The sequence below is a fragment of the Oryx dammah genome, unplaced genomic scaffold (assembly GCF_014754425.2).
Source record: "Oryx dammah isolate SB20612 unplaced genomic scaffold, SCBI_Odam_1.1 HiC_scaffold_21, whole genome shotgun sequence".
Taxonomy (NCBI): domain Eukaryota; kingdom Metazoa; phylum Chordata; class Mammalia; order Artiodactyla; family Bovidae; genus Oryx; species Oryx dammah.
The window spans coordinates 29,670,397-29,697,204 of NW_024070205.1; the positions used below are offsets into that span (position 1 = coordinate 29,670,397).

Sequence of the window (26,808 nt, forward strand, 5' to 3'; positions counted from 1 at the left end):
TTCTAATTTAGAATTCTATACCCTACCAAACTATCCATAGGTGATGACTAGGATAAACACATTTCAGACAAGCACTCTTCTCAGGAAGCTACTGACTTCAGCAAAATAAGAGAGTAAACCACAAAGGGGTTCCAGGAAAAGGGAACCAGACAGGAGAAAGGCCAAGAGTCAGAAGGATGACAGCAGAGGAAGGGTCAAGAGGGCAGTGCTGTGTAGTGGGTTGAGAATGCCATCAGTCTGGAGTGAAAAGGGGCTTCCAGAAATTAAATGGTTCTGATGTGTTTGAGCCTTTGGAAAATGTTATTGATAAGCAGGTGACAAAGAAAACTAACCACATAATATTCCAGGCCAAGAGAAATACTAGGTCACTATGAAGAGAAAGAGGATTTCCCTGGTGGCTCAATGATAAAGAAACTGCCTGCCAATGCAGGAGACACACGAATTCGAATCCTGGATCAGGAAGATCTCCTAGAGGAGGAAATGGCAATGCACTCAAATATTCTTGCCTGGAAAATACCATGGACAGAGGAGCCGGGTAGGCTACAGTTCATGGGGTCCCAAAGAGTCCGAGACAACTTAGCGACCAAAACAAATGAAGAGAAAGAAGAGGAGGAGGTGTGGTTTTTACGCCCTCATTGTGAACAGTCGTGAAAATGTAGGGGTGGGGTGAGGTGGGCAGAGAATTGTTTGGAGAGCATGCTTCTCCTTGACCTTAATGGGAAGTCCATAGAAATGTCTAAATTTATGTTTTTTACTTTTTATAAAGTAGTCACAAATATATTTATTACTTATTTGGCTGCACTGGGTCTTATGTGGGCAAGTGGGATCCATTTTCCTGAGCAGGTATCAAACCTGGGCCTCTGCATTAGGAGCGTGGAGTCTGGATGATCAGGTTCAGTTCAGTTCAGTTCAGTTCAGTCGTGTCTGACTCTTTGCCACCCCATGGACTGCAGCACACCAGGCTTCCCTGTCCATCACCAACACCCAGAGTTTGCTCAAACTCATGTCCATCGAGTTGGTGATGCCATCCAACCATTTCATCCTCTGTCGTCCCTTTCTCCTGCTGGCTTCAATCTTTCCTAGCATCAGGGTCTTTTCCAATGAGTCAGTTCTTTGCATCAGGTGGCCAAAGTATTGGAGCTTCAGATTCAGCATCAGTCCTTCCAATGAACATTCAGGACTGATTTCCTTTAGGATGGACTGGTTGGATCTCCTTGTAGTCCAAGGGACTCTCAAGAGTCTTCTCCAACACCACAGTTCAAATGCATCAATTCTTCAATGCTCAGCTTTATTTATGATCCAACTCTCACATCCATACATGACTACTGGAAAAACAATAGCTTTGACTAGGCGGACCTTTGTCAGCAAAGTAATGTCTCTCCTTTTTAATATGCTGTCTAGGTTTGCCATGGCTTTTCTTCCAAGGAGCAAGCATCTTTTAATTTCATGACTGCAGTCAACATCTGCAGTGATCCTAGAGCCCAATAAAGTCAAGTCTGTCACAGTTTCCACTGTTTCCCCATTTATTTGCCATGAAGTGATGGGACCAGATGCCATGATCTTCGTTTTTTGAATGTTGAGTTTTAAGCCAGCTTTTTCACTCTCTTTTGCTTTCAGTTCCTCTTTACTTTCTGCCATAAGGGTAGTGTCATCTGCATATTTGAGGTTATTGTTATTTCTCCAGGCAATCTTGTTTCCAGGTTGTGCTTCATTCAGCCCAGCATTTCACATGATGTACTCCGTGTGTAAGTTAAATAAGCAGGGTGACAGTATATAACCTTGACATACTCCTTTCCCAATTTGGAACCAGTCAGTTGTTACATGTACAGTTCTCATGGTTGCTTCTTGACCTGCATACAGATTTCTCACGAAACAGGTAAGGTGGTATGGTATTTCCACCTCTTTAAGAATTTTCCATAAAAAAGATCTTCATGACTCATAACCACGATGGTGTGATTACTCACTTAGAGACAGACATCCTGGAGTCTGAAGTCAGGTGGGCCTTGACTTCAATGGCTTTGGCATAGTCAATAAAGCAGTAGTAGATATTTTTCTGGAACTCTCTTGCTTTTTTGATAATCCAGTGGATGTTGGCAAGTTGATCTCTGCTTCCTCTGCCTTTTCTAAATCCAGCTTGAACATCTGGAAGTTCTCGGTTCATGTATTGTTGAAGCCTTGATTGAAGCATTTTGAGCATTACTTTCCTAGCGTGTGAGATGAGTGCAATTGTGCAGTAGTCTGAACATTTTTTGGCATTGCCTTTCTTTGGAATTGGAATGAAAACTGACCCTTTCCAGTCCTGTGGCCACTGTTGAGTTTTCCAAATTTGCCGGGTATTGAGTGCAGCACTTTGACAGCATTATCTTTTAGGACTTGAAATAGCTCCACTGAAATTCCATCACTTCCACTAGCTTTGTGTGTAGTGATGCTTCCTAAGGCCCTCCTGACTTCAGACTCCAGGATGTCTGGCTCTAAGTGAGTCATCACACCATCATGGTTATCTGGGTCATGAAGATCTTTTTTGTATGGTTCTGTGTATTCTTGCCACTTTTCCTTAATATCTTCTGCTTCTGTTAGGTCCACACTGTTTTTGTCCTTTACTGTGCCCGTCTTTACATGAAACATTCCCTTGGTATCTCTAATTTTCTTAAAGAGATCTCTAGTCTTTCCCATTCTGTTGTTTTCATCTCTTTCTTTGCATTGATCATTGAGGAAGGCTTTCTTATCTCTCCTTGCTATTCTTTGGAACTCTGCATTCAAATGGGTGCATCTTTCCTTTTCTCCTTTGCCTTTCACTTCTCTTCTTTTCTCAGTTATTTGTAAGGCCTCCTCAGACAACCATTTTGCTTTTATGCATTTCTTTTTCTTGGGGATGGTCTTGATCACTGCCTCCTGTACAATGTCACGAACCTCCATCCATAGTTCTTCAAGCACTTTATCAGATATAATCCCTTGAATCTATTTGTCACTTCCACTGTATAATCAACCATAAGGGATTTGATTTAGGTCATACCAGAATGGTAGGCTTCGGTCCATGGGGTCGCGAAGAGTGGGACACGACTGAGCAACTTCACTTTCACTTTTCATTTTCATGCATTGGAGAAGGAAATGGCAACCCACTCCAGTGTTCTTGCCTGGAGAATCCCAAGGATGGGGGAGCCTGGTGGGCTGCTGTCTATGGGGTCGCACAGAGTCGGACACGACTGAAGCGACTTAGCAGCAGCAGCAGCTACAAGGTCTTGTAGGTCATCATAGAAGAACCGTTTAACTTCAGCTTCTTCAGCATTAGTGGCTGGGGCATAGACTTGGATTACTGTCATATTGAATGGTTTGCTTAGAAATGAACACAGATCATTCTGTCATTTTTGAGATGGTACCCAAGTATTGAATTTCAGACTCTTTTTTTGATTATGAGGTCTACTCCATTTCTTCTAAGGGCTTCTTGCCCACAGTAGTAGTTATAATGGTCATCTGAATTAAACTTGCCCATTCTAGTCATTTTAGGTCACTGATTCCCAAAATGTTGATGTACACTCTTGCCATCTCCTGTTTGATCACTTCCAGTTTAGCTTGATTCATGGGTTAACATTCCAGGTTCCTATGCAATATTGTTCTTTACAGCATCAGACTTTACTTCCACCACTAGTCACATCCACAACTGGACGTTGTTTTCGCTTTGGACCATCAGGGAAGTCCCAAAAATGTCTAAATTTAATATATCAAAACCCAGTCTTCTCTGGCTGAGAAACGTACATGTTTCTGTCAGAAGAAAAGCTATTACAAGGGTTGGAAGTATTTGCTTCTGGGGGAGACTGGCATGTGACAGCTGTTTTACACTGTCTTCATTTATGCGAGAATTAAAACGACACACACACAAACCATGCACTGGCGTAACTCTAACTTTAAAATATATCAAGTAAAAAAAGTTGTGAAAACGCCTCATCGCTACACCCAGAAGGCTCAGCAAACCGTCTCCACAGCAACCCAACGCGGCTCGGAAACCAGCTGCGCCACGTAGGGCCGGGCGAGGGTGACGCACTTCCGCCTCTGGTCCCGCCCCTCCGCCATAGGGGCGTGGTCGTCTGGTATCCTCTTTCCCGGCGTACGCGTGCGCAGTCTTCGGAAGCCGGGGGCTTGGGTGCCAGTGTCCCTACGCCCCGCTGGCCGCGGCCCCACGCGTTGAGAGGCGCTAGAGTTGCCGTAGTTTGCAGTCTGTATTCGTTTCACGACGTGTGCACACGTCAAACGCGAGAGCGGACCCGAACTATTGTCCCGGAAGCAAAGCTGGCGGCTCCCCTCCCTGTCGGGGCGGGGCTAGGGCCGTAGCTCAGCCCTCACTCCCCTTACATCACGGCTCTGCTGGTTCTCCTGGGAGTTGTGGTTCGGGCCCGCCCCCCGGCCGTGGTCCCAGGGGGCTGCGGACTACGGGTCCCGGCAGGCCTCGCGTTGGCCCCTGAGCCCCTGGCGCCCCGGGCTTTGGGCGGCCTCAGCCAGTGGACCCTGGCGCTGCGCGGCACAGCTGAGCACCTGGCAGGTTGGCTGGCTCAGAGCAGTCTAGCTCGCGGGTTGGCCGCCGCACACACTGAGGCCGCAGCCGACCGACTGACAGACTCTGCGCTTCTCAGGCCCCCGGAGCCTAGGCGCAGAGCGGCCCGGTCGCAAACTTCCGGGCAAGTGGAAGGGTCGACAAGGCTACTAGGCCCGGGGTCGGCAGCGGCGGGGGCCCGGGGCGGTTTCCCGAGGAAGGTGACGAATGACAGGGGCGGGACGGACCCGAGCGAGTGAGGAAGGGGTTACTTTCAGTGTGGGCGCCCGGCTCAGCCTGTCCAGCCCCGCCCCCCCCGCAGGCCAGCTGCTGGATCCAAGGCGCAGCGCTGGGCGCTGACCTCGGCTGAGCCGGGTCTGCCAGCCCTCCGGTCCCTACCCCGGTGGCCCTAGACCCTCGGAGCCCTGCAGGGTAGGAGGCAGGCCCTTGGTGCAGCTCTGGTGTCGTGAGCGTGGGCCGTGCATGGGCGTGTAGACAAACCAGCCGCTGATTGTGCGTCTTGGCATCCCCCTCGCCGCCGCAGGGTCGGTGGCTCAGGGCTTGAGCCGAAGGTTAAAGGCCAGCCCCCAAGTCTCCAGGCTTCAGGGCTGCAGCCCACCTGTATGTAGGCGGGCAGGGGGCGACTGGACAGCTAGATAAGAGAGCTCTTGAGGGGCTCAGATTTTGTCTGATGCCACGTCAGAGAGGTTTTGCTTGTTTTTGAATGTGTCTAGGGTGTTGGGGTGTGAATAATCCTGCCTCTCTCCTTCTGAGCTCAGAACCGATAGAGAAAATAAGTAAAGGTGCCAGACAGGCTCCTGGTGGGCCTCAGCGGGGCAGGGGTTGCAGGACCGTTGCAGTGGAAGCACTGGCACAGCAGGTCATTCCTGGCGGGTCCTCTCCTCTCGCCTTTCCCTCTGGCCTGTTGCTCCAGGTGCAACAAGTTTCTGAATGTCATGCTCCAGTCCAAGACTGGCCCTGTGCAGTGGTTGGGTGGTGACTGCCTTAGCCTGAGGGCTTCTGTTTGGGTCACCAGAATTAGGATGATGGCCGCCTTCTACTTCCTTTAGGCCTTCTTCCAGCAGGTGACTGACAGGCCAGACTCCCTGGCCACTCAGGATGTCCACCTCGGCCTCAGCCAGAGCTGCCACATGACCCGAGCCTGTGATTCGCCAAGTCTTGCCAGTTGACTGTACCACATGTGGTGCGGATTTAAACACCGTCATTAGACCAGCCGGAGGTGCTCAGAAAGGAGTGGCAATCTCTGGTGGCCAGCAGTCGGCACCCAAGTTGATTCTTCTCAATAAAGACAGTTTACCAACTTCCTAGCTAAATGGGATTTACTCTTTGCAGCTTTGTAAAGTTTTTTTCATAAAATAATCAAAATAGTGCAAATACTTTATTTCTATACTGTCTAAACATGTGCTTTAGAAATACTTCTGCCTTCCAAAGAGAAACTAGTAAACCAATAGAGCAGACCCAGGTGTCCACCCATTTGGTTGAGATGGTAAATGCTAAAAGTGTAAGACTGCCTTTTAAAACCCATTTTTCCCCAGACCTGCTGACTTTCTACCTGTTTGGTTTGCTGTGCTCTGTGTCAGCCATGGATTCCAATCTCCAACAGGAAATCTTGGTGGCTGAGCAAACTTGTGACCCGCGAAACAGCAGCTAAGCATTTGGGATGCTGACAAGAGGCTGGTATATACACTAAGGTAAGTGCCAGCTGCTCATGCCCTGAGTGCCTCTGTGTTTGTTCGCGCTAGGCTGTGTCCAACTTTTGGCGACCCCATGAACTGCTGGTCATCAGGCACTTCTGTCCATGAAGTTTTACAGGCAAGAATACTGGAGTGGGTTGCCATTTCCTACTCCAGGGGACCTTCTCCACTAAGGGATAGAACCCCCATCTCCTGTGTCTCCTGCATTCGCAGGAGAAATCTTTACCGTTACACCACTTGGGAAACCCTCAGGGTCATCATAAACGTTTGCAGCGACACCCTTTGGGGGTTCTAATGCCACCAGATGCCTGGGTTGTACACTCTGAGGAAGATGTCAGAGTACAGTGTTTCTGCCAAAAGGAGAAAAAGGAAGAGCTCTCTGGGTGAATTTCTCACTGAAACAAGAGTTCCCTTCTTCCCTATCCTCTCCCTTCCCCTGACCCTGGTCCATTCCCCACTTGCCATCCCCTCCCTTCATACCCTGGGAGACGTTCTGAGGTAAGATAGTGAGCCCTGATAGTGGGAGGGCTGGGGACCTGGGGGTCACATGGAGCACAAATGGCCATCCCCTGGGTCCTGGTGACAACAATGACAAAGACCAGGCAGGGAGGCAGGTGGCAGAGTAGCAGAGAGGCCTGGAGAGCCTCTGGGCTGCTTCACAGGGGTCCTACAATGCTGTGCCTGAGCATTGAGGTCTGGGAGCCAGGAGGGCAAGCAGGGGGCATTGTTGGGGGCCCTGCTCAGACCCAGCTGGGGTGATGCCAGGCTGGATGGAGGTGCTGAGGCACAGGACCCACCTGGGCACCCGGGGTGGAGTGTGGAGGGGAGGGAGGACTGCTCTTCTCTGTCCACTGTCCTTCTTCAGGGGCACTAGTCTGAGCAGGAGGAAGCCCGAGGCTCAGCGTGTCTCTTCAGCTCTGTCCCCAGTGGGCTAATGGGCTCCCAGGGGCACATACTTAGAGAGCGTGGCAGGTTGCTGGCCAGCACTGGAGAACTGTCTGGGTGTGCTATAAACAGGGATGTGCACACGACAGGTGCTGGTCAGAGGCACTTCTTGTGACAGGCTGGACTTTGCTGGTGACCTAGTGGAGCCACTGCTGGCTGAGACTTGGTCCTCTTTTCCCACAGACCTTGCTGGGCACCTTCCACTCCTGACCATTCTCTGCCCATCCCCCTGAGGGCAGAGCCAGGCACTGGCCACACCTGCTCTCCTACTTAAGATGTCCAGTCACCCTAAGTCTTGTTGGAGACAGTCTGCAGCCCATGGCCCGTGGATCTGTAGGCCTACAGGAAGGGTTGGTGCAGCGGCTGGCCAGGTGGGCTGAGAGGCTGGGCTCACAGGCTACAGAATAACTGTGGTGCTGATTCTTGGGAGAGCGTCCTTTCCTGCCCCTTTATCTCAATCCAGGCCAGTTTTTGGGCCTTGCAGGTGGCATGTCCCCTGCAAGCAGGCACTCTCGCTGCCTGTCTGCCCACACTTGTTGGGTATGTGGTTGCCTGGCTGACTAGCTCAGCAGGAGCGCCTGGGAAGAGTAGGGGTCAGCTCAGCACTGCCCAGGAGCCATGGCAATCCTGGAGGCTCCCAGCAGAAGGAGGGCCTGTGCCCTGAAGAGCAGCACCTCCTCTCTGCCACTGGGCCACTGACTCAGGCTGGGCTGCCCTGCCCGCTTGCACGTGAGTGGCAGCTGCTGACAGACACCAGGCAGGAGGCAGAGGCCACATGTGAACAGCCCTCTGACGAGGCGGCAGCCCACAGGCCCTGCCCTTATCTGGGGCTCACTGGCACCCAAGAGCTTCTTGCTGTGGCTAGCAGGACAGAAAAGCCCTGGTGCCCCCTCTTCAGTGGGTCCAGAGGCCATGGGGGGAGGGTAGCTGGAGGGCAGTGGGAGCAGGAGGCCGTACAGCCCCTGTGGGGCAGCCGTCCAGGTGAAGGAGCAGCAGGGTGTTTTGCTGAGACTGGGCATCGAGTTTGAAAGACTCGTCATTTCAGATGGTCCACCTGTATCTGGAAGCCCTGGCAGTCCTGGGCGGGGTGAGGAGGGAGTGGGCACAGGCACCTGTAGGGGTGGAGGAGGACTCGCAGAAGGCTGAGCTGGCTGAGCAGTTCATACCACTGAGAATCTGAGGGTCATTCACTTGGACTCTAGGCTGGGTGTGGCCCAGGAGCCTTGCCCTGTAGGCAGTGCCCCTCCCCTGCATACCCTCTGCCAGGCACTGGCCTGCTGGTGAGACTGGACAGAGGGTGGCCATCAGGTGACCTGTGGGCTTAGGCCTGGGATGCTGATTGTTGGGCTGTGGTTGGAGGGGGTGGTCCAGGTGCAGGGGTGATTTGTGGGTTTCCTTCCTTGTTGCTGGCTGAGCCTTGGGCTGTCCTGGCGGGCTATGGCTGCTCTGGGCCACTGGGCACTAGAGGGAGCAGCTATATCCCAGCAGGCCTCCGGGCCTCCTCTGGCCTTCCAGGAGCCACAGGAAGTGCAATGAGTTTCGTTCAGGGATCCAGGCCTGCATCTTCCCCGGCCTTGGGGCCCTCATTGCTGGTCAGGCAGTCTCCAGAGATGGAGGGGTGACTGCTCCCTTACTGTCCTGGGGCCCTGAAACCCCTCCCTCTTCATTACTGTCTTGGGGGGCCCCCGAGTCCCCTCTCACTTCAGGTCCTGTTGCTTTAAACTCTTGGTGGTTGTTCAAATCCATTGATGTTAAACCAGTTTTATTGAGGAATCACATAAAGCCAGGAGGCACAGGTCATGAGTGATCCAGCTTTGCAAAGTGAACACACATGTAATTGGCACCCAGATGAGGAAATAGCATGTCCCCGGTTCCGAGCCCCCATAACTGGCTCTGCCACGGTCTCCCTTTCTCCCACGCCCTGGCTTGGCTTGTTCTGCTTGTGAGCTTCCTGTCGGTGGGGTCAGGTGCACGGCTCCTCTCCTTCAGCATCTGTTTGTGAGCTCTGCTGTGTAGTGTGGTGGGTTGTGCTACCTTGAAAGTAAATCTTGTCAGGACCTGGTTCACCCTTGAGCCTGCAAGGCGGGCACTGCTGTGAGTAGTGCCACCTCCGTCAGGGCCTGCCTGGGGTGGCCAGGCCAGACCTCTCAGAAGAAGGCCCGGCAGTGAGGCCCGAGTGACGGTGCAGCACCGCTCACCGGGCTGTGGGTCGCATCAGCCCCCCAGTGTGCTAGGTGCTGAAGGCACCTGTCCTCGGGTTTTCCTGTTTTCTGTCAGATAGTCTGCTTTGTGCATGAGGTCAGCAGGTTCTTTCCTCACTCTGGGTACACGGTCTTTGTGCCTCTCCAGTCTTAAGTGCTGGCCAGTGTTTCTTCAGAAAGTTTTGTCTTACCTTGCTGCTTGATGTCTGCAGTCCTAGTGGGCCCCCCTGCCCTCACCCCATGCCAGCCACCCAGAACCTGATCTGCTGGCCTGGAGACCTCCTGACCAGATCCTATTCCCTGGTCCCTGGGGATCTGCAGTCCCATCACCAGGACTGCCCCCACACTACTGCTGCAGCTCCCCATAGCTGCTGGAGGAGGGGAGCTGGGGGAGGCTCCCTTTCCAGAGAGGTGTCCCACCTGCCCTCCAGCCCCAGGGCGTTCCTGCGTGCTCTTCCCCCACACTAGTTTCTGCCTCTCCCTGGCAGTCCTCTGGTGTGACTTCGTGTGGCTTTCTCCATGTGGCCCGATGGTCCCCTCTCCCCGCAGGTCTCCACCATGGACCCAGACCCCCAAGCGGGCGTGCAGGTGGGCATGCGCGTGGTGCGCGGCGTGGACTGGAAGTGGGGCCAGCAGGACGGCGGCGAGGGCGGCGTGGGCACGGTGGTGGAGCTCGGCCGCCACGGCAGCCCTTCGACCCCCGACCGCACGGTGGTTGTGCAGTGGGACCACGGCACCCGCACCAACTACCGCGCGGGCTACCAGGGCGCACACGACCTGCTGCTCTATGACAACGCCCAAATCGGTGCGGGCCTGGGGGCGGGGCTGGGGCGGAGCTGGGCTGGGGGCGGGGCCCGGCGGTGCTCCTGACGCTGCGCCCTGCAGGTGTCCGCCACCCCAACATCATCTGCGACTGCTGCAAGAAGCACGGGCTGCGGGGCATGCGCTGGAAATGCCGTATCTGCTTCGACTACGATCTCTGCACGCAGTGCTACATGCACAACAAGCACGACCTGGCCCACGCCTTCGAGCGCTACGAGACGGCCCACTCGCGCCCGTGAGTCCCCCCGGCCGTCCCAGTGTCCCACCCCACCTGCAAGCGTCCAGGGCCTCCTGAGAATGCCTCTGACACACGACGAGCCTTGGTGCGGGAGAGCTGGAGCTGCCTCCTGCTGACTGCTCTGCTGCAGGTCAAGTCTGTCCTGAGCCATTTCCTGGAGGAGTGACCAGGGTGACGATCACCCCAGGGGCCTGGGCATTGACACCAGCCCCCACCCCCTACAGAAGGCGACTGTGTCCACCTAGCAGGTCCGCGGAGGTCGGTGCTGTGGATGGTGCCTCCTCTCACCCTGTCCCCTCCTCTCGCCAGGCTCTCCCTGGCACCCCCAGTGCTGCCTGACCGGGGCTCTGAGAGTGGCCTGCGTGGGGTGTGCTGCTTGCATCTGCTGTGGTCAGGAGGGCCCACGCTAGGGCGGATGGGCGCCCAGAGGTGCACCCCTGCCACCTGCACTGTCGCCTTCGCCTCCTCGACACCCCCACCCATGGCGGGGAGGGATGTGCTGGCTAGCGAGGGAGCTGGGAGCAGCCATCCGACACTTCTGGCCAGGCCTGCCTTCCTCATGCCCGTTGTTTCCCACATGCTGAACCCTCCCCAGGCCAGGCCGGGTGCTGAGCTCTGGGCATAGCTCTGACAGGATACCTAGCTCTCCAGGAGGTGGCAGATGTGGTGTGACCACACACAGGAACCATGTGGTGAGGGTGGGCCTGGAGCACCCATCCAACCTGGTGTCATGAAAGGCCCCTGGAGGGAACCAGTCAGCAGCCCCACTCAAGGTCCAGTGTGAAGGGCATTGGCCTGGGGGCCCTGCACTTCCAGGGGAAGAGACTCGGGGCTGGGAATGGGGAGCAGGGCTGGCAGAGCATAGGGCCTGCTCCTGGCACCACTGCCCTTCATGGCCTGGAACCTACTCTGTTTCCCGTAGGGTCATGCTGAGTCCCCGCCAGGGCCTCCCAAGGATCCCGTTAAGGGGCATCTTCCAGGGGGCGAAGGTGGTTCGGGGCCCCGACTGGGAGTGGGGCTCACAGGATGGTGAGTGGGGGCCGGGGGGAAGGTGGGGGGCTCATAGGATGGTGAGTGAGAGGGCAGGGAGGTGGGGGTTTCACAGGATGTTGAGTGGGGGTGGTGGGAATCGGGGGGGGCGGTTGCTGCCAGCTGTGGCTCATCCTTGTGGTGTGGGTTTACCCTGCTGGTGCGGGCCACTGTCTCCCAGGAGGAGAAGGGAAGCCAGGCCGAGTAGTGGACATCCGTGGCTGGGACGTGGAGACAGGCCGGAGTGTGGCCAGTGTGACATGGGCTGATGGCACCACCAACGTGTACCGTGTGGGCCACAAGGGCAAGGTGGACCTCAAGTGTGTGGGCGAGGCAGCTGGCGGCTTCTACTACAGGGAGCACCTCCCAAGGCTTGGTATGGGCGGGCCGTCCACCACGTGCCCCGCCCCCCCCCCCATTTGCCCTCTGTCCTGCCCTGGGCCCGGGGGTGGTCTCTGCAGTCACTGAGGTGAGCAGTGCAGGCAGAAGGAACTGCCTGAGCCAGGCCTGCTGCACCCCCCACCCCCAGGCAAGCCTGCAGAGCTGCAGCGCAGGGTCAGTGCTGATGGCCAGACCTTCCAGCGTGGGGACAAGGTCAAGTGTCTGCTGGACACAGACGTGCTGAGGGAGATGCAGGAAGGCCACGGCGGGTGGAACCCCCGGATGGCCAAGGTGAGATGCCCCACCTGGTGAGTTCCCATGCCCACCCTCCCCATGTCCTCTGGCCCCCCGCCCTCCTGCTCCACCTGGCCACCGCTTCCATGACCCGCCACAGTTTATCGGACAGACGGGCACCGTGCACCGCATCACAGACCGTGGGGACGTGCGTGTGCAGTTCAGCCACGAGACCCGCTGGACCTTCCACCCTGGGGCTCTCACCAAGGTGCATGGGGGGGCTTAGCTGAGCCCCTTCTGCTCACTTCTGCACCCCCTTTCATGTACCCGCTCGGCCCTGGGAGTGCCTTCCTCTGGCCCTGAAGGACGAGGTCAGGGCCTGGTGGGTCTGAAGGGGATTCAGTCCAGGGAGAGGGACCTAGATGTGAAGGGGAGGCCCCGGGCATTGTTGGAAGTGGGGGCAAACCAGGCCCCACTGTGTGTCCGGGCCAGGGGAGCCTCACAGGCTGCAGGTGGCATGGTTGGGCAGAGTTCCTAGAATGCTCCTATGGGTGCCGCCAAAAGGGTGGGAAGGCCCCTTAGGACAGGGGTGGACCCTGGATCAGGGTGGTGGGGCATGGTGAAAGCTGTTTGAGAAGCAGTATTTCTCAGAAGCAGGAGGGAGGAGGTGGAGGGCAGGTGGCAGAGCATCCGGTGACAGCCCCTGGACAGAATGTGGAGCCAGCACTCAGCTCGAGCTGGGGACCCCTGGGGCATGTGGGCCTTCAAGGAGGGGCTGTGGCGGGGTCACAGGACAGGTGGTTTATACAGTGAGTTCTGTCTGTGCAGGTGAGGGCACAGGTATGGAGAAAGTTGCCAGGGAAGGTTTGGGGTGCGGGAGGAGCAGCCCCTGGCCCTGCCATGTTCAGGCTCTGCCCCCAGTTGTCCTGGCGCCCTTCCTCCAAGCTGAGTTGGGCTGGTCTTGGCCGTACTGCCCGCCCCCTCACCAGCCCGTGGTCAGGCCTGCCCCAGCCTGAACACCCCTGAGCTGACTCTGGCCGTCACCCCCATGGCTCTGAGGCTGGGCCGGCAGGGCTGTCCTGGTCACCTGTCACCCTTATTGGGTGAGACTCTGGTTGTGTTTTCAGGCAGGGGCTGGGGTCCTGGTGAGGTGGAGCTGAACGAGGGTGGGGGCCTTCCTGCTCTCCGACCCTGGGCAACCATGCCCGCTGGGGCCCCTCACGTGCTTCTCTTGTGCTCTTCTGTCACTCAGCAAAACTCCTGCTTGGTGGGTGAGGTGGTGCGGGTTATCGACGACCTTGACATGGTGAAGCGGCTGCAGGCTGGCCATGGGGAGTGGACCGATGACATGGCCCCTGTGAGTCCCCCACGCCTACCTCCATGCCCATCACACTAACCCCTGGGAGGCACGCCTGTGACCCCACCCTCTCCTCATTCAGGCTCTGGGCCGCATTGGGAGAGTGTTGAAGGTTTTCGGAGACGGGAACGTGGGTGTGCTGGTCAGTGGGAAGCTGTGGACCTTCAGCCCCTCCTGCCTGGTGGCCTACCGGCCTGAGGAAGATGCCAACCTGGACGTAGCTGGGCGAGCCCGGGAGAACAAAAGTGAGGGCATCCAGTGAGCAGCTGGTTGGGCCAGGGCTGCCCTGGCCACCACTGACCCTCAACCCCACCCTCCCCAGGCTCCCTGAGTGTTGTCCTGGACAAGCTTCGAGCCCAGAAGAGTGACTCGGAGCACCCAGGGAGGCTGGTGGTGGAGGTGGCTCTGGGCAACATGGCCCGGGCTCTGGACCTGCTGCGGCGGCACCCGGAACAGGCGAGCCCGAGACCTGCCTCCCGGCCCAGACAGCCCCAGCAAGGGGGCTGAGGGCCAGGGACTGACCCTCTGCCTCTCCTGGCAGGTGGACACCAAGAATCAGGGCAGGACTGCCCTGCAGATGGCTGCCTACCTAGGCCAGGTGGAGCTGGTGCGGCTGCTGCTGCAGGCTCAGGCAGGCGTTGACCTGCCAGATGACGAGGGCAACACGGCACTGCACTACGCCGCCCTGGGGTGAGGCCCGGCCAGAGTGCAAGGGGGCTGGGCCTGCAGGTCCAGCCGGCGGGCACATCGCCCCTCCTGCTTCCTCTCCTGCCAGGAACCAGCCCGAGGCTGCCCGGGTGCTCTTGAGCTCGGGTTGTGGGGCCAATGCTCTGAACAGCACTCGGAGCTCAGCACTGCATGTGGCCGTGCAGAGGGGCTTCCTGGAGGTGGTGAAGGTCCTCTGTGAGCTTGGCTGTGATGTCAACCTGCCTGTGAGTGCTGGGTCCCCTGGCTCTGGCCCTGGGGTCAAGGAGGTCATGGCTGAGACCTCCTTGCCAAGTGATCACTGGCCTACCACCGGCAGGATGCCCATGCTGACACACCCCTGCACTGCGCCATCTCAGCGGGCACTGGTGCCAGCGGCATTGTGGAGGTCCTCACCGAGGTGCCAGGCATCGACGTCACTGCCACCAACAGCCAGGGCTTCACCCTGCTGCACCATGCATCCCTCAAAGGCCACACACTGTGAGTTGGGGGTGACACACAGGTCCTGCTGTGCCACCGGGCCACCCTTGGTCACCCCTGACCCCAGAGGCATCTCCCTGCTCCCGCAGAGCTGTCAGGAGGATTCTGGCACGGGCCCGGCAGCTGGTGGACGCCAAGAAGGAGGATGGGTTCACGGCACTGCACCTGGCTGCCTTGAACAACCACGGGGAGGTGGCCCAGGTTCTCATCCAAGAGGTGTGGACAGAGTCCCCTGGGCCGCGGACTGGGGTGTCAGGGCCCCCCAGGGTCCTTGGGTTGAGCCCGTGCCCACCCCTCCCCAGGGCCACTGTGATGTGAACGCTCGCAACCGTAAGCTGCAGTCCCCGCTGCACCTGGCTGTGCAGCAGGCCCACGTGGGGCTGGTGCCACTGCTGGTGGACGCCGGCTGCAGCGTCAACGCCGAGGATGAGGAAGGGGACACGGCTCTGCACGTGGCCCTGCAGCGCCACCAAATGCTGCCTCTGGTAGCTGATGGGGGTGCAGGGGACCCGGGTCCCCTGCAGTTGCTGTCCAGGGTGAGGAAACGTGACTCTGGGTGCTGGGGAGGGGGCACATAACTGGGCCACAGGCTCCTTTGCCCTCTCTGCCCTCAGGATGGCCGGACCAGGCCTCGTAGGGCGGGCCGTCTGGGCCACAGTGGTTCTGCGACCCTGGTCACCACTGCCGGCCCAGTGTTCCTGAGATTCTGACCATCTGGGGAGAGGGAGTGGGGTCTAGTGTTGGTCTCCATGCCACCAGCTGCCTAGTGGGGCCCTTTGCCTCCGGCTCCAGGGGCCTCAGGGGGCAGGTGCTCAGGCCTCTGCAGTCAGATACCAGCGGAGGCTCCCTTCAGACCAGCGTTCCCAGGCGCTCACCCTCACGTGACAGCGTCTGTCCCGCCATCCAGCTACAGGCCTCGGGCCTTCCAGGCAGCGCGGAGCTGACGGCGGGCGCGGCAATAGCCTACTTCTTAGCGCTGGAGGGCGCCGACCTGAGCTACGCCAACCACCGCGGCCAGAGCCCCCTGGACCTGGCTGCTGAGGGTCGCCTGCTCAAGGCCCTGCAGGGCTGTGCTCAGCGCTTCCGGTGAGCCGGCGGGGCGGGGGGCGGGCTCGAAACTCCGGGCCCTTTCAAGACCCCTGTCCCCACGCAGGGAGCGGCAGGCTTGCGGCGGTGGCAGCGGGGGCTCAGCCCAGGGCCCAAGACTGGTGCTCAGTGCTCCGAACACTGTGACCAACCTGCATGTGGCCGCGCCGACGGGGCCCGAGGCCGCTGAGTGCCTAGTGTGCTCGGAGCTGGCGCTGCTGGTGCTGTTCTCGCCCTGCCAGCATCGCACAGTGTGCGAGGGTGAGTGCGGGGTGGGGAGGGGGCGCGGCAGCCGGGCTGGACGGCCCCTCACTCAACCGTGCCCTCCCCCCGCAGAGTGCGCGCGCAGGATGAAGAAATGCATCAGGTGCCAGGTGGTCATCAGCAAGAAGCTGCGCCCAGGTGGGGCCCGGCGCCCGCCCCGCCCCGCTGCCCCCAGGTGTGGGCCGCTGCACCCGCCCGCGGCCCCGCCCGCTGTCCACGGCCCCGCCCCTTGTCGTGGCTCACATCTCTGTTCGCGGTTCTCTCGCAAGACCTCAGCCCCGAGCCCCCGCCCCTGACCTGGACCTCTTCCGCAGACGGCACAGAGGTGGTCAGCGCGGCCCCCGCGCCCGGCCCACCGCGGCAGTTGGTGGAGGAGCTGCAGAGCCGCTACCGGCAGATGGAGGAGCGCATCACCTGCCCGATTTGCATCGACAGCCACATCCGCCTCGTGTTCCAGTGCGGCCACGGCGCGTGCGCGCCCTGTGGCGCGGCGCTCAGCGCCTGCCCCATCTGCCGCCAGCCCATCCGCGATCGCATCCAGATCTTCGTGTAGCCGGCGCACCCCCCCCCCCGCCCCCGCCTATTTCCGGGGCCATGCCCCGCAGCCGCCCTCGCAAGCCCTTTCTCTGTGTTTTATAAAAAGATTGCTGGACTTTGTGCCTGGTTGCCTGTCTGGGGCGGGGCTGTGCAGGTCCCCCACCGGGGACCATTCTGACTGCACCCCTTACACCGCTGGCCCAGCACTGCGTTCTGCGCTTTGGCCAGAGGCCTTGCAGGGCCTCTTCCCGATCCGTATTCTGCCCTTCTTCCCAAGACTCACGGGTCCAGAGTGCTGCCCGCACCCTGGCCAGAAAGAACGGGGCCCGGGCTTGTGGTGTCGTCCGGGGGTACTGAGTGGACCGAAACCCCAGCAGTAGCCACCTCCCGGCTCCTTGGGTGGGCTACAGAGACGCGTTTTGGCTAAAGCAGGACCCGGTTTCGCAGCAGGCTGTGCGGTCCTGGCTAAGTGGGGAGTTGGGCGAGGCCTCCAGTTTCAAGCCAGGAGCCCCGGCAGGGTCCCAGGACCGCTGAGCTTGAGAGGCGGAATACGGATTTGGGGAGATGGTAGGACACAGGAGAGAGGCTCGGTGTGTTGGCTCGAACTTAGTCATGAAGTGGGGGAAGGGGGACTGCCCTTGTCTGGACCCAGCGGCCGGGCGCTTTCCAAGAACCACCAAAATGCTCCCCTGGAGCCTCAAGGCTGCCCGCCAGCCACTTGGCGCTGACCCTGCTGGCCCGGCGCGCCACTGTCACTCTGGGCTCAAAGCCTGGATGGAGAATGGGGAGGGCCCGCACCCCTGGCCTCCTCTGGCTGGGCGCCTCTCCACTCGGAGCAATTTCCCCAGCCCCCATCCCGTCTCCCCTCCCGCAGTCCGCTCCGCCCCGGCGGGCCTCTCGCCCGGCCCTGGATACTGGTTCCCCCAGCCCAGAGGCGCCCTCGCCTCCCCTCAGCCTAGCTCGGCTCCTCAGCCAGGCGCAGCCTGAAAGCCGTCCCGTCGAGTCTTCTGCTCTCAGGACACCCGGCCCCCAGCCCCTACCCAGAACTGTCCAGACTTCGGTCCTCCTTGCGCGCCGCAGGGAGCGCCTAGTGCAGATTCCTGGCTCCCTATGGCCCCCACCCCCGCACCTTGTGCGCTTTCCCTGTCGCCCGCCAGGTCCTCCCGCTGGCCCCTGCCGGTCCCTCTCCCTCCTGGCACACAAACCTCGCTCCGCAGGCGCCGTCCCTCTTCCTCAGCCTGGTACTCACTTGCCACGTCCCCTCCCGTCGCGTCCCTCCCCTCTTGCGGGGTCCCTGTCGCCAGCGCCTGCGGGGGACGTGTCCTCAGCTGACCAGGATGGAGGTTCCACTGCCGGGTTTCATGCAGTGTCGAGGGGCTTGGGGGGACTCCGTTTGGGAGAAAAGCTGCCGAGTCATTAAACTTCCAGCGAGTATGGGGACCCCAGCTGACACTCCCGACTAAGCCTGAGTCCCTGGCGTCTGTCCCTTCTCTGGCGTCCGGGGCCCTCCTCGCCCCCCCACTGCCAAGTGACCCCGCCCAGCGGGCCCTGCCCAGGCCACCGCCACCGACCCAGAGGCCCAGGTCCCTGCGCCCCAGACTGGAGGCGGCGGGGGTGCTCCCGACAGTAAGCGGCCAGCTGGTTCCCTTCAGGGGCGGCCGCGTGCCCTCCCCCCGGGGCTGTAACCCGAGCCGCTGCCGCGCCGCCCCGCCACCCCAGCCCCGACAGCGAGTCCGCAGGCGCCATGGGCCGCGGGGCCTGCGTCCCCTCGGCGGCGTCGGGGGCCGGCGACCGGGCCCGCCGGCTTGGAGCTGTGCTGGGCGCGCTGTGCCTCTTCCCCGCGCTCGTGCTGTTGGCCTGGCCAGGGACCCCAGCGAACGGGGCCGGGGCGAGAGCAGCGCAGGTGAGAGCGGGCGCGGGAACGGGGTGGGTCCGGCCCCGGCTCCGCGATCCCGGCGTGAGTCCGCGTGTCCGCGGATGCGGGGGGAGGGGCCGGTGGGGGGCAAATCTGCCGCCAGCTCCGCCCACTCCGACCGGGCTTGTTTTTAGTAACATTTTCTTTCTGTTAAGTAAACCCGGCTCGGGGTAGAAAACTAGAAACAGCCATCAGCGCTCCCTGGAGCGCGCCCCCCTTCCAGGCCCTTTTCCTCGCGACCTGGGGCTTGGGGACAGTCCCTACCATCTCCCCACGGAGCACTTGCTTCCCTTCAAGGGAGATGCTGCGCCCCAGACTTCGGGCGTCCTGGCCTCCGGGAACCTCGGCCCGCCGCAACCCCCGGCGCCCCGCAGACGCCGCTACACGCTGACCCCGGCCAGGCTGCGTTGGGAACACTTCAACCTTACGTACAAGTGCGGCCCTGGCCCTGGAAGGTGGGGGGTGCAAGCACGGTGTCTCCTGGCCGCCACCACTGACCGTGACTCCTACCCCAGGATCCTCTCCTTCCCGAGGAACCTGCTCAGCCCCAGCGAGACTCGGCGGGGTCTGGCCGCCGCCTTCCGCATGTGGAGTGACGTGTCCCCCTTCAGCTTCCGCGAAGTGGCCCCCGAGCAGCCCAGCGATCTCCGCATAGGTGGGCGCCGTGCCCCTGCCCCCGCCCCACCTAGAGGCCCTCTCTCAGGCCCGTGCTCCCCCAGGCTTCTACCCCGTCAACCACACGGACTGCCTGGTCTCCCCGCTGCACCACTGCTTCGACGGCCCCACGGGCGAGCTGGCCCACGCCTTCTTTCCCCCACACGGCGGCATCCACTTTGACGACAGCGAGTACTGGGTCCTGGGCCCCACGCGCTACAGCTGGAAGAAAGGTGACGCGGTCCTGACCTCCCATGGGGCCCCTCCACCACGGTGGGAACAGCGGGGATCTTTGAGGGGTCGTGTAGGGGATTTGGGGTCAGGCTGGCGGGGAGGGGAGGCTGGGTGGAGGCCGTAGGCCTCCTGGGTTCCGGGAGTCTTGAAGCCCCCCCACCCCCACACCGCTGGAGCCGGAGCCGAAGCCGCATTCCTGGGGGCCAGCTCACCGCCTAGCCGGCCTGGAACATTCTTATCTTCCATGGCTGCGGCGGGGAGGCTCCTTGCGCTGCAGCAGCTGTGCAGGCCGCGGGGAGCAAGGAGGTGGGGTGGGGGTGGGTGCTGGGCCGGGTACCGGGCGCTGACCGGCCGGGCCCGCAGGCGTGTGGCTCACCGACCTGGTGCACGTGGCGGCCCATGAGATCGGCCACGCGCTGGGCCTGATGCACTCCCAGCACGGCCGGGCGCTCATGCACCTCAACGCCACGCTACGCGGCTGGAAGGCACTGTCGCAGGACGAGCTGTGGGGGCTTCACCGGCTCTACGGTGAGTGCCAGGCCGGCGGTGGGCTGCGGGAGGCGGGCGGGGGCGGGCGCGTCCTGAGGTCAGTCTGCCTCCGCAGGCTGCCTGGACCGGCTGTTTGTGTGCGCGTCCTGGGCGCGGAGGGGTTTCTGCGACGCCCGCCGGCGACTCATGAAGAGGCTGTGCCCCAGCAGCTGCGACTTCTGCTATGGTGAGGTCGGGTGTCCCCCTGGCCTGGGTGCGCAGGGGCGCCCGGCGCTGATCTGGCTCCCCCACCCCGAGCAGAGTTCCCCTTCCCCACGGTGGCCGCCACCCCGCCGCCCCCCAGGACCAAAACCAAGCTGGTGCCCGAGGGCAGGAATGTGACCTTCCGTTGCGGTCAGAAGATCCTCCACAAGAAAGGCAAAGTATAGTGAGTGACCCGCCCCGGCACCCGACTGGGGGCGGGGGACGAAGAGGGGAGGGCAGGACCTTCCCTGCCCAGCCCTCTTCCCTCTCCGCAGCTGGTACAAGGACCAGGAACCGCTAGAGTTCTCCTACCCTGGCTACCTGGCCCTGGGCGAAGCGCACCTGAGCATCATTGCCAATGCCATCAATGAGGGCACCTACACGTGTGTGGTGCGCCGGCGGCAGCGCGTGCTCAGCACCTACTCCTGGCGCATCCGCGTGCGGAGTTGAGCGCCGCCCTCGGGGCTGAGGCCGCTGATAAAACACTTTGTCTCTCAAGTCTCCTTGCCCTTTCTTGGGAGGGTGGGCGGCTGCTCTTGCGCCCAGCGGGTGGGGAGCCTGCTGAGCGGGCTGACCACTGGAGCCAAATCTGGCATTTGCTGAGTGCTGGGGAGGCAGGGCCCCCGTGGCTGCAAGAGTGGGGTGAGCTGGGGAGCGGGGCGGGGGGCACCAGCAAAAGGAACTAGTTTGGAGGAGGTGGGGGCCCCAGACAGAGAGCCTGTCCAGCCAGACTAGTAGCTGGAGGTCTTCCAAGTCAGGAAGAGATGGGCCCAAGTGGGGTTGGAGGCCACCCTTTATCCCCCGCTCCTATCAAGAGTGTGGGGGCCCAGGCTCCCCGCACCCCCAGGGAGCACTAGCTCAGGATCCAGCACAGGACTAGCCGCTCAAAGAAGAACATACCAGACCTTTCCTCCAAGAATATTTTACTACATCTTAAAACACAGTTAACAACCTTGTACAAAAACCCACTGTGGCTGAGAGTTCACATGCCTGGTTCTGGGGGCCCTGCGTTGAGGAGCAGGAAGGTGCCCCAGCAGCAGCCTGAAGATTTAAAAACTACAAAAATCTCCACAGCTCTGGTCCCAGTCCCAGCGGTGACCGCCCGGCATGGCCCTCCTGTGGCCAAGTGTGTGGGGGTACGAACACCCATCCTCCCCTCACAGGGCAAGTCCAAGTCATATGAAAAAGTACAGCCTTTTCTCCCACAACAAGGAAAATGTGATTTAATCCTACAAATTTACAAGCCAAGATAAAATAAAAAGAAAACGTGGAAAACTCCATGAGGCCAGCAGTCCAAGACTTGAGGTTGTACCCGTGGCAGCCCTATGGCAGTGGTACCCTGGTCCACAGTCTGGACCAGACACCGCCTCCAACGCCTGCGCGGTCAGTGCTCCCCAAGGTGGGTCCAGGTTGGCTGGGAACCTCAGAACTTGAGGCTGAAGCCCGGGCCCGCAGCCGAGGCCCCCTGGTTTGTGGTGGTGAGGTGGAAGCCGGTCTCCTTCAGGTCGTCATCGCCCTGTGGACACAGTGACATGTAGGGCCCAGGCTGGGCCAGCCCTGCCTCGGGGACTCTCCCCAGCTTCTGCCCACCCCTTACCAGCTGGCTGTAGCCCAGGCCTCCCTCTGGAGGTCGCGGGCTGGTGCCTCGCTTCACCCTCTGCTGTTCACTCTTGGCCGGCCACGTGGGGAACATGGAGGGGTCGATGGGGAGGGGGGTCTCGCGGAAATACTCATGCTTGAGGCCATCTTCTGCGTTGACTCTCCGCCCAGGGAAATATGTCAGAAACCTGGGAGAAAAAGGCGTTATGTGCCACCAATGGGGCAGCGTGGGGGCAGGGCCAAGGTGGGCAGGGGTGGGGTGCAGGGCAGGACGCACTTGTTCATGAGGTCGAAGCCCTGGTCTGAGAGCAGAGCCCCGAAGCGCTTGCGAAGGTTGTTATAGGGGTACTCGGTGAAGGTCATCTTCTTGACAGCTGGGAGGTCATTGTAGCCAGGCCAGATTTTCTCACTGGGGGTGCCCAGGTCCTACAAGAGGGAGCATCTCAAGACACTCAGGTCATGCAGGGAAGGGTGGCCCGGCCTGGGCACCTGCACTTGCCCCCAGCAGGTACCTACCTTGAACACTTTGTTGATCTGATCGATTTCTGACTTCCCAGGGAATAGTGGCTTCTGAGTCAGCAGCTCCCCAAAGATGCAGCCCACTGACCACATGTCCACGGCCGTGGAGTACTCCTGGGGGTCAGGGAGGAGTCAGGGAGCGCTCAGGGGGCTGAGGGCTGGCATGCCCCGGGGGCTCTGGAACACCCACACTCACCTTGGCTCCCAGCAAAAGCTCGGGGGCTCGGTACCACAGCGTCACGACCACTGGGGTGTAGGCCTTCAGAGGGGACCCGTACTCTCGTGCTAGCCCGAAGTCCCCCACCTACGAGGGGAGAGGGTGGGCTGCAGATGGCTTGAGGCCGGGAGCTGTCCTGCCCCCAACCGCCGGGCAGGGCTCACCTTGAGGATGCCCGCGTGGCTCAGCAGCAGGTTGGACGTCTTGAGGTCCCGGTGCAGGATCCAGTTGTCGTGCAGGTGCTTCACTCCGCGCAGCAGCTGGATCATCAGCGTCTTCACCTCCCCTGTGGCAACGGGCAGCACAGGGCTGGTGCCTGGCTACTCGCTGCCGTGGCAGCCACTGGCTGTTCCAGCATATGCGCACCCAGTGGGATAGGGTCACAGTTCAAGGTCAGCAGCCCCACCCCCACCCCCCACCCCAAGAGCCCGAGGGTGGGACATCCCTCAGGGGATGTGGGTCCAGGGCCACCCTATGGGACTGACTGGGACCCACCTGGCAGGAAAGGCTGCTTCATGGTCTCCATGAGGCTCTTGAGGTCGTGCTCTACATAGTTCATGACGATGTAGATCTTGTCCATGTTGCTGCCCACAACAATTTCCTAGGAAACACAGCAGGTCCAAGGGGTCAGGGCCCCAGCCACCCCTGCTGCCACTGGCGCTCCCAAGAGACGTGAGATCCCAGGGCCGGACAGCTGGTGACACAGCAGGGACCCCCCAAGTGTGATGGCCTCTAGGGGCGCTGCCCTGGGGGCCCTGTGGGCAGAGGTGCGTGGGCCTCACCCTGACGGTGACGATATTGGGGTGCTGTGCCTTGAGGATGGTGTTGATCTCCCTCAGGGACGTGATCGGGAAGCCCTCCTTCTCCTTCTCCATCTTCAGTCGCTTCAGAGCCACAATTTCATCTGAAAAGAAAGTCCCCGCAAGACGGACACTGAGGAGACCTTCTTCTACCCACATGCTCCCGTTTATGGCTGTCTCCCGGAATCACAGGACGTGGCCAACTGGCCTCCCTGGGGGCTCAGAGAGGACTGCCTCGGCCTCTGAGGCCCTGCCCCCCGGGCACACACCTGCTCAGGTGCTATCACTCCAGGCCTGGCCTGGTGGACTCCATACTCACAAGCAGCACAGGGCTTCTTGGTCAGGCTGACTTCTGTGGGTGCCAAGAGCCAGTTGCTCAGGTGTGCACCAGCCTCGTGAGGCCCCGTGAGGGCCAGTACCAGGGGAGGGGTGACCCCTGGGATCAGAAGGAACTATGGCCAGTGACTTTGACACTGATGGTGACAGGGCCCTGTACACAGCCAGGGGCCTGTGGTGCTGGCTGGCACTCTGGGCCATCTGGTCCATGCCCCACACCTCCTTCCCTGTGGGGGACCACCCTGGGCTGCATCCCACCTGTCTTCTTGTCCTTTGCTCTGTACACCACCCCGTAGGTGCCTTCCTCAATCCTGTTCAGACACTGGAACTCTTCCACACTCCGACAGCCCTAGGGGAGGCACCAGCGTGAGGGCATGGTAGCCAGGCTCACAGCCCACAGCAAAGCCTCAACTAGACATCTCCAGAGGCCCAGATGGTGCTCAGGCAGGACCCGGGAGCAATAATCTTCTCAGCCTCTGCTCGCTCCTTCAGTGAGCAGGCACCCTCTATCCAACAGCGGGCCCTGGGCACTGGCCCCCCGCCACACCTCTAGCCACTGATCCTAAGATGATGCCAAGACAGCAGGGACCCTCTGTGTTGCACCCTCAGCTGACGCAGCAGCCCCTCAGGAGCAGTGGCACCCTCAGTGCACCTTGGGCCCTCACCCTCTTGGGACCTAACCCTCTCCCAAGTCACTCCCTGCAGCACTTAGGTTACTGAATTGCAGGGCGATGCGCACCACTGCCCTCTGACCCCTACGGGGCAATAAGGCAAGGGAAGTCTAGGGCCCATCTGCCCAGGCCGAGGCAGAAGTGACTGCAGAGCTGACTGCACACGAGGTGGCCTGACTCTTATGCATGGGGCCCCTTGTGGGAGTCCTGGCTGCAGTTGCGGGAGCTGTCCTCCAGCAAGCCTGTTGGACAAGAGACCAAACCGTGACAGGGGATATGTCGGAGGCTAGGGGCCAGGCCTGGCCAGGGATAGACACCCACAGTGAGGACCCAGCTTCTGCTCTCAGCCACCAGCCCTATCCATGGGCAGCAAAGGGGAGGCTGCTCACCTGCAGGGCGGGCAGGTACTTGGGCAGTTCCTGCTTGAGCTCGATGGGCGACAGGGCTGGGGAGTCAGGCACAAAGTCCCCTTCGGTGAGGGCGCTGCTCTGGGGGGTGCCCTCACCCGCCTCCTCTTCCCCCTCTTCACTCTCTCCAGAATCGTGGTCAAACCGTGACTCTGGAACTTCTGAAATTAAACCCAATTTCAGAACCAGAGACAGACAAGTGTCTCGGGGGGACTATGAGCACGAGAGCCTCCGGGGGCCAGGACACACTGTGTCACACTGCCCTGGACAGAGGGCGCTGTGTCTTGCGGCCACTGGCCAGGCCGGGACCACTGTGAGCTAATGACCAGCTGTCTGAGAAGGCCGGCCCAGAACTGGTGTCCAATGGCCCAAGGCCTTGGCCTGGCTGTTGGCGGAAACCACAAAGTCCCAGGCCAGTAACTGGTCTGTCAGAGCCCAGCTGGCATTTTCTAGCTCCTGTCCCAATGTCCAGGCCGAGCAGCCCCCAGAAGGGTGCCCAGGGAACCAGCAGCTGGGTCCTGGACATAGCAGCTGGGTGCCCCTGTGGCTTCTGGGTGGGATGTACCACAGACAAGGGTTATTTGTGGGTCACAGTCCCACCACAACTCTGACATGGGTCAAGCACCGTGGTCAGAGGTGGACAAGGAAGAGGTGAACCACCACTTGGGGGCTTCTCACCAACCAAGACGTGGTTCTCATTCTCTCGCTCCTCATCTTCACTCATTTCTTCTTCACTCACTTCTTCTGCAAGAGAAACAGGTGTCAGCTAAGACCCTCTACAAGAGGTAGCAAAGGGCCCTCACATGATCACTGGGGGTCTCACGTGGTCCCAGTCAGCAAGGCATTTTCAAGATGGTTATTTGTTTACTTAGACTTTATTGTTGTATAACTTCCAAGCTTCTATCACTTTAAGCCTCATGCTTGAGCTCACCAGCTGACTGTCCAGACACATCCTCAGAGTTGCTTCCAGTCTCCTCCTCCTCCTCTTCTTCCTCTTCCTCCTCTTCCTCCTCCGACTCTTCACTGCTGCTCCCCTCTTCCTCCTCCTCCTCCTCCTCCTCCTCCTCAGAACCTGACCCCGACTCCGCTTTAGGAAGAAAACAGGCGGCAGTGAACTTGGGGCTGGCCCTGTGGTAGCCAAGTTGGGCAGGGCCGGGTGAGCAGTCACCTGATGAGGACTCAGCGGAGCTGGTCTTCCTCTCGCTGTCGCTGACATCCTGCAGGTCGGACAGCAGGTCTCTCTCTTCCACTTTCTCTTCTTTCACTTATAAAATAAACCATTGAAGGTGAATGTGGGGCAATGTTTTAAAATAACATTAGATGGTACTTCTCATATAAGAGGACCAGCTCATCTATAGACACTTGGGAGGAACACAAGTCTTCAAATCCTCCAGCGCATGAACTTACACAAATAGCCCTTCACACACACAGGTACTGCAGCACCCTGTGATGTTGTGAAGCATCAGCCAGTCTCTGAGCTCAGGTGTCCCCCTAGCAAAGACCACCCCACACTGGGCCCGCAGGCACTGTGCAGCCTTACCTGGCTTCCGGCTGTCCCCCAGCTCAGGTCTTTCACGAGGAGGCCGGAGTGGGCTACGGCTCCAGTGGCTGGCTTTCACCTTGTCGCTGTAGTCGTCTCTCACATTCCGGTGATGTGCAGACACTGTGTAAGAACAGCACAGGGGCTAGGGGCAGGCCCCTTTTCCTCTAGGCGCACACACGCCTACAGCCCGGGAAGGAGCCCAGGAAGCCCCCAGAGGACCCACGTGGGCATTCTAGACTGCTCTCTACTGGTCAAAGGCAGGGGACAGAACCCACCTCCTCATGCCCAGGCCTATCACCCACTGGTCATTAGGCAGGTGGACACCAGACATGGCTATCCAGGGTGCACAGCTCACACCCGGGGACCTGCAGTGTCACCTAGCCCTCTCGCTCGCCCCACCCACCTTGCCCTCCTTCAGCCTTCCTCTACCTTCCCGCACCGCCCAACGCCCAGGCTCCACCCACCTCCGGGGCCTCGCCCACCTTCCCGCCGGGCCTCACGCTCCTTGCGCCTCTCCTCGGCTCGCCGCTCCCGCTCCTTCTGCTCCCGCTGCTCCTTCTGCTGTTCCCGCAGCTTGCGTTCCCGTTCTCGCTTCCTCTCTAACTGCTCGAGGCGGTCCCTAGAACAGGAGCACGCCAAATCTTTTCTCACCCCTGAAACCG

At 60.1% G+C, this 26,808-nt stretch overlaps 3 protein-coding genes across 28 annotated transcripts in view; 2 read left to right on the top strand and 1 right to left on the bottom strand.

The window, feature by feature from the left end:
- Positions 1–4,444: 4,444 nt before the first annotated feature.
- MIB2 (MIB E3 ubiquitin protein ligase 2) lies at positions 4,445–16,635 on the top strand. Of its 17 annotated transcripts, none has more exons than XM_040264074.1 (20): positions 4,445–4,670; positions 6,082–6,237; positions 9,936–10,191; positions 10,272–10,443; positions 10,577–10,694; positions 11,369–11,475; positions 11,657–11,851; positions 12,005–12,147; positions 12,251–12,358; positions 13,343–13,447; positions 13,530–13,692; positions 13,770–13,903; positions 13,989–14,137; positions 14,223–14,379; positions 14,472–14,632; positions 14,722–14,848; positions 14,935–15,168; positions 15,540–15,718; positions 15,786–16,120; positions 16,297–16,635. In XM_040264074.1, the coding sequence occupies exons 3-20, from the start codon at positions 10,174–10,176 to the stop codon at positions 16,533–16,535; spliced, it is 2,844 nt and encodes a 947-aa protein (XP_040120008.1). In that variant the 5' UTR covers positions 4,445–4,670; positions 6,082–6,237; positions 9,936–10,173; the 3' UTR covers positions 16,536–16,635. The 17 variants fall into 17 exon arrangements, with proteins under 17 accessions (XP_040120008.1, XP_040119996.1, XP_040120005.1 ...); XM_040264071.1 differs by lacking the exon at positions 10,577–10,694 and having other exon boundaries at positions 4,447–4,670; positions 12,263–12,358; positions 15,786–15,979; positions 16,055–16,120; XM_040264069.1 differs by lacking the exon at positions 10,577–10,694 and having other exon boundaries at positions 4,448–4,746; positions 15,786–15,979; positions 16,055–16,120.
- A 1,598-nt stretch (positions 16,636–18,233) lies between these two features.
- MMP23B (matrix metallopeptidase 23B) lies at positions 18,234–20,549 on the top strand. Its single transcript, XM_040264119.1, has 8 exons — positions 18,234–18,422; positions 18,732–18,868; positions 18,950–19,089; positions 19,154–19,321; positions 19,686–19,850; positions 19,927–20,037; positions 20,112–20,238; positions 20,330–20,549. Exons 1-8 carry the CDS (start codon positions 18,264–18,266, stop codon positions 20,502–20,504), a joined length of 1,182 nt encoding a protein of 393 aa, XP_040120053.1. The 5' UTR covers positions 18,234–18,263; the 3' UTR covers positions 20,505–20,549.
- Positions 20,550–20,960: 411 nt separating this feature from the next.
- Positions 20,961–26,808, bottom strand: part of LOC120880608 (cyclin-dependent kinase 11B) — a 41,475-nt gene continuing 35,627 nt past the window's right edge. For 5 of the 10 annotated variants that reach the window (XM_040264052.1, XM_040264049.1, XM_040264051.1 and 2 more), the window contains 14 exons: positions 26,629–26,765; positions 26,144–26,266; positions 25,535–25,867; positions 25,282–25,347; positions 24,586–24,764; positions 23,784–23,874; positions 23,172–23,293; positions 22,885–22,990; positions 22,554–22,675; positions 22,369–22,476; positions 22,170–22,286; positions 21,931–22,079; positions 21,652–21,841; positions 20,961–21,570 (listed from right to left, as the gene is read on the bottom strand). In XM_040264052.1, coding sequence (XP_040119986.1) covers positions 21,478–21,570; positions 21,652–21,841; positions 21,931–22,079; positions 22,170–22,286; positions 22,369–22,476; positions 22,554–22,675; positions 22,885–22,990; positions 23,172–23,293; positions 23,784–23,874; positions 24,586–24,764; positions 25,282–25,347; positions 25,535–25,867; positions 26,144–26,266; positions 26,629–26,765 — 1,936 coding nt within the window. In that variant the 3' untranslated portion in view covers positions 20,961–21,477. The remainder of the gene's footprint in view (positions 21,571–21,651; positions 21,842–21,930; positions 22,080–22,169; positions 22,287–22,368; positions 22,477–22,553; positions 22,676–22,884; positions 22,991–23,171; positions 23,294–23,783; positions 23,875–24,585; positions 24,765–25,281; positions 25,348–25,534; positions 25,868–26,143; positions 26,267–26,628; positions 26,766–26,808) is intronic. The other 5 variants (XM_040264055.1, XM_040264053.1, XM_040264059.1 and 2 more) reach the window with 2 other exon arrangements.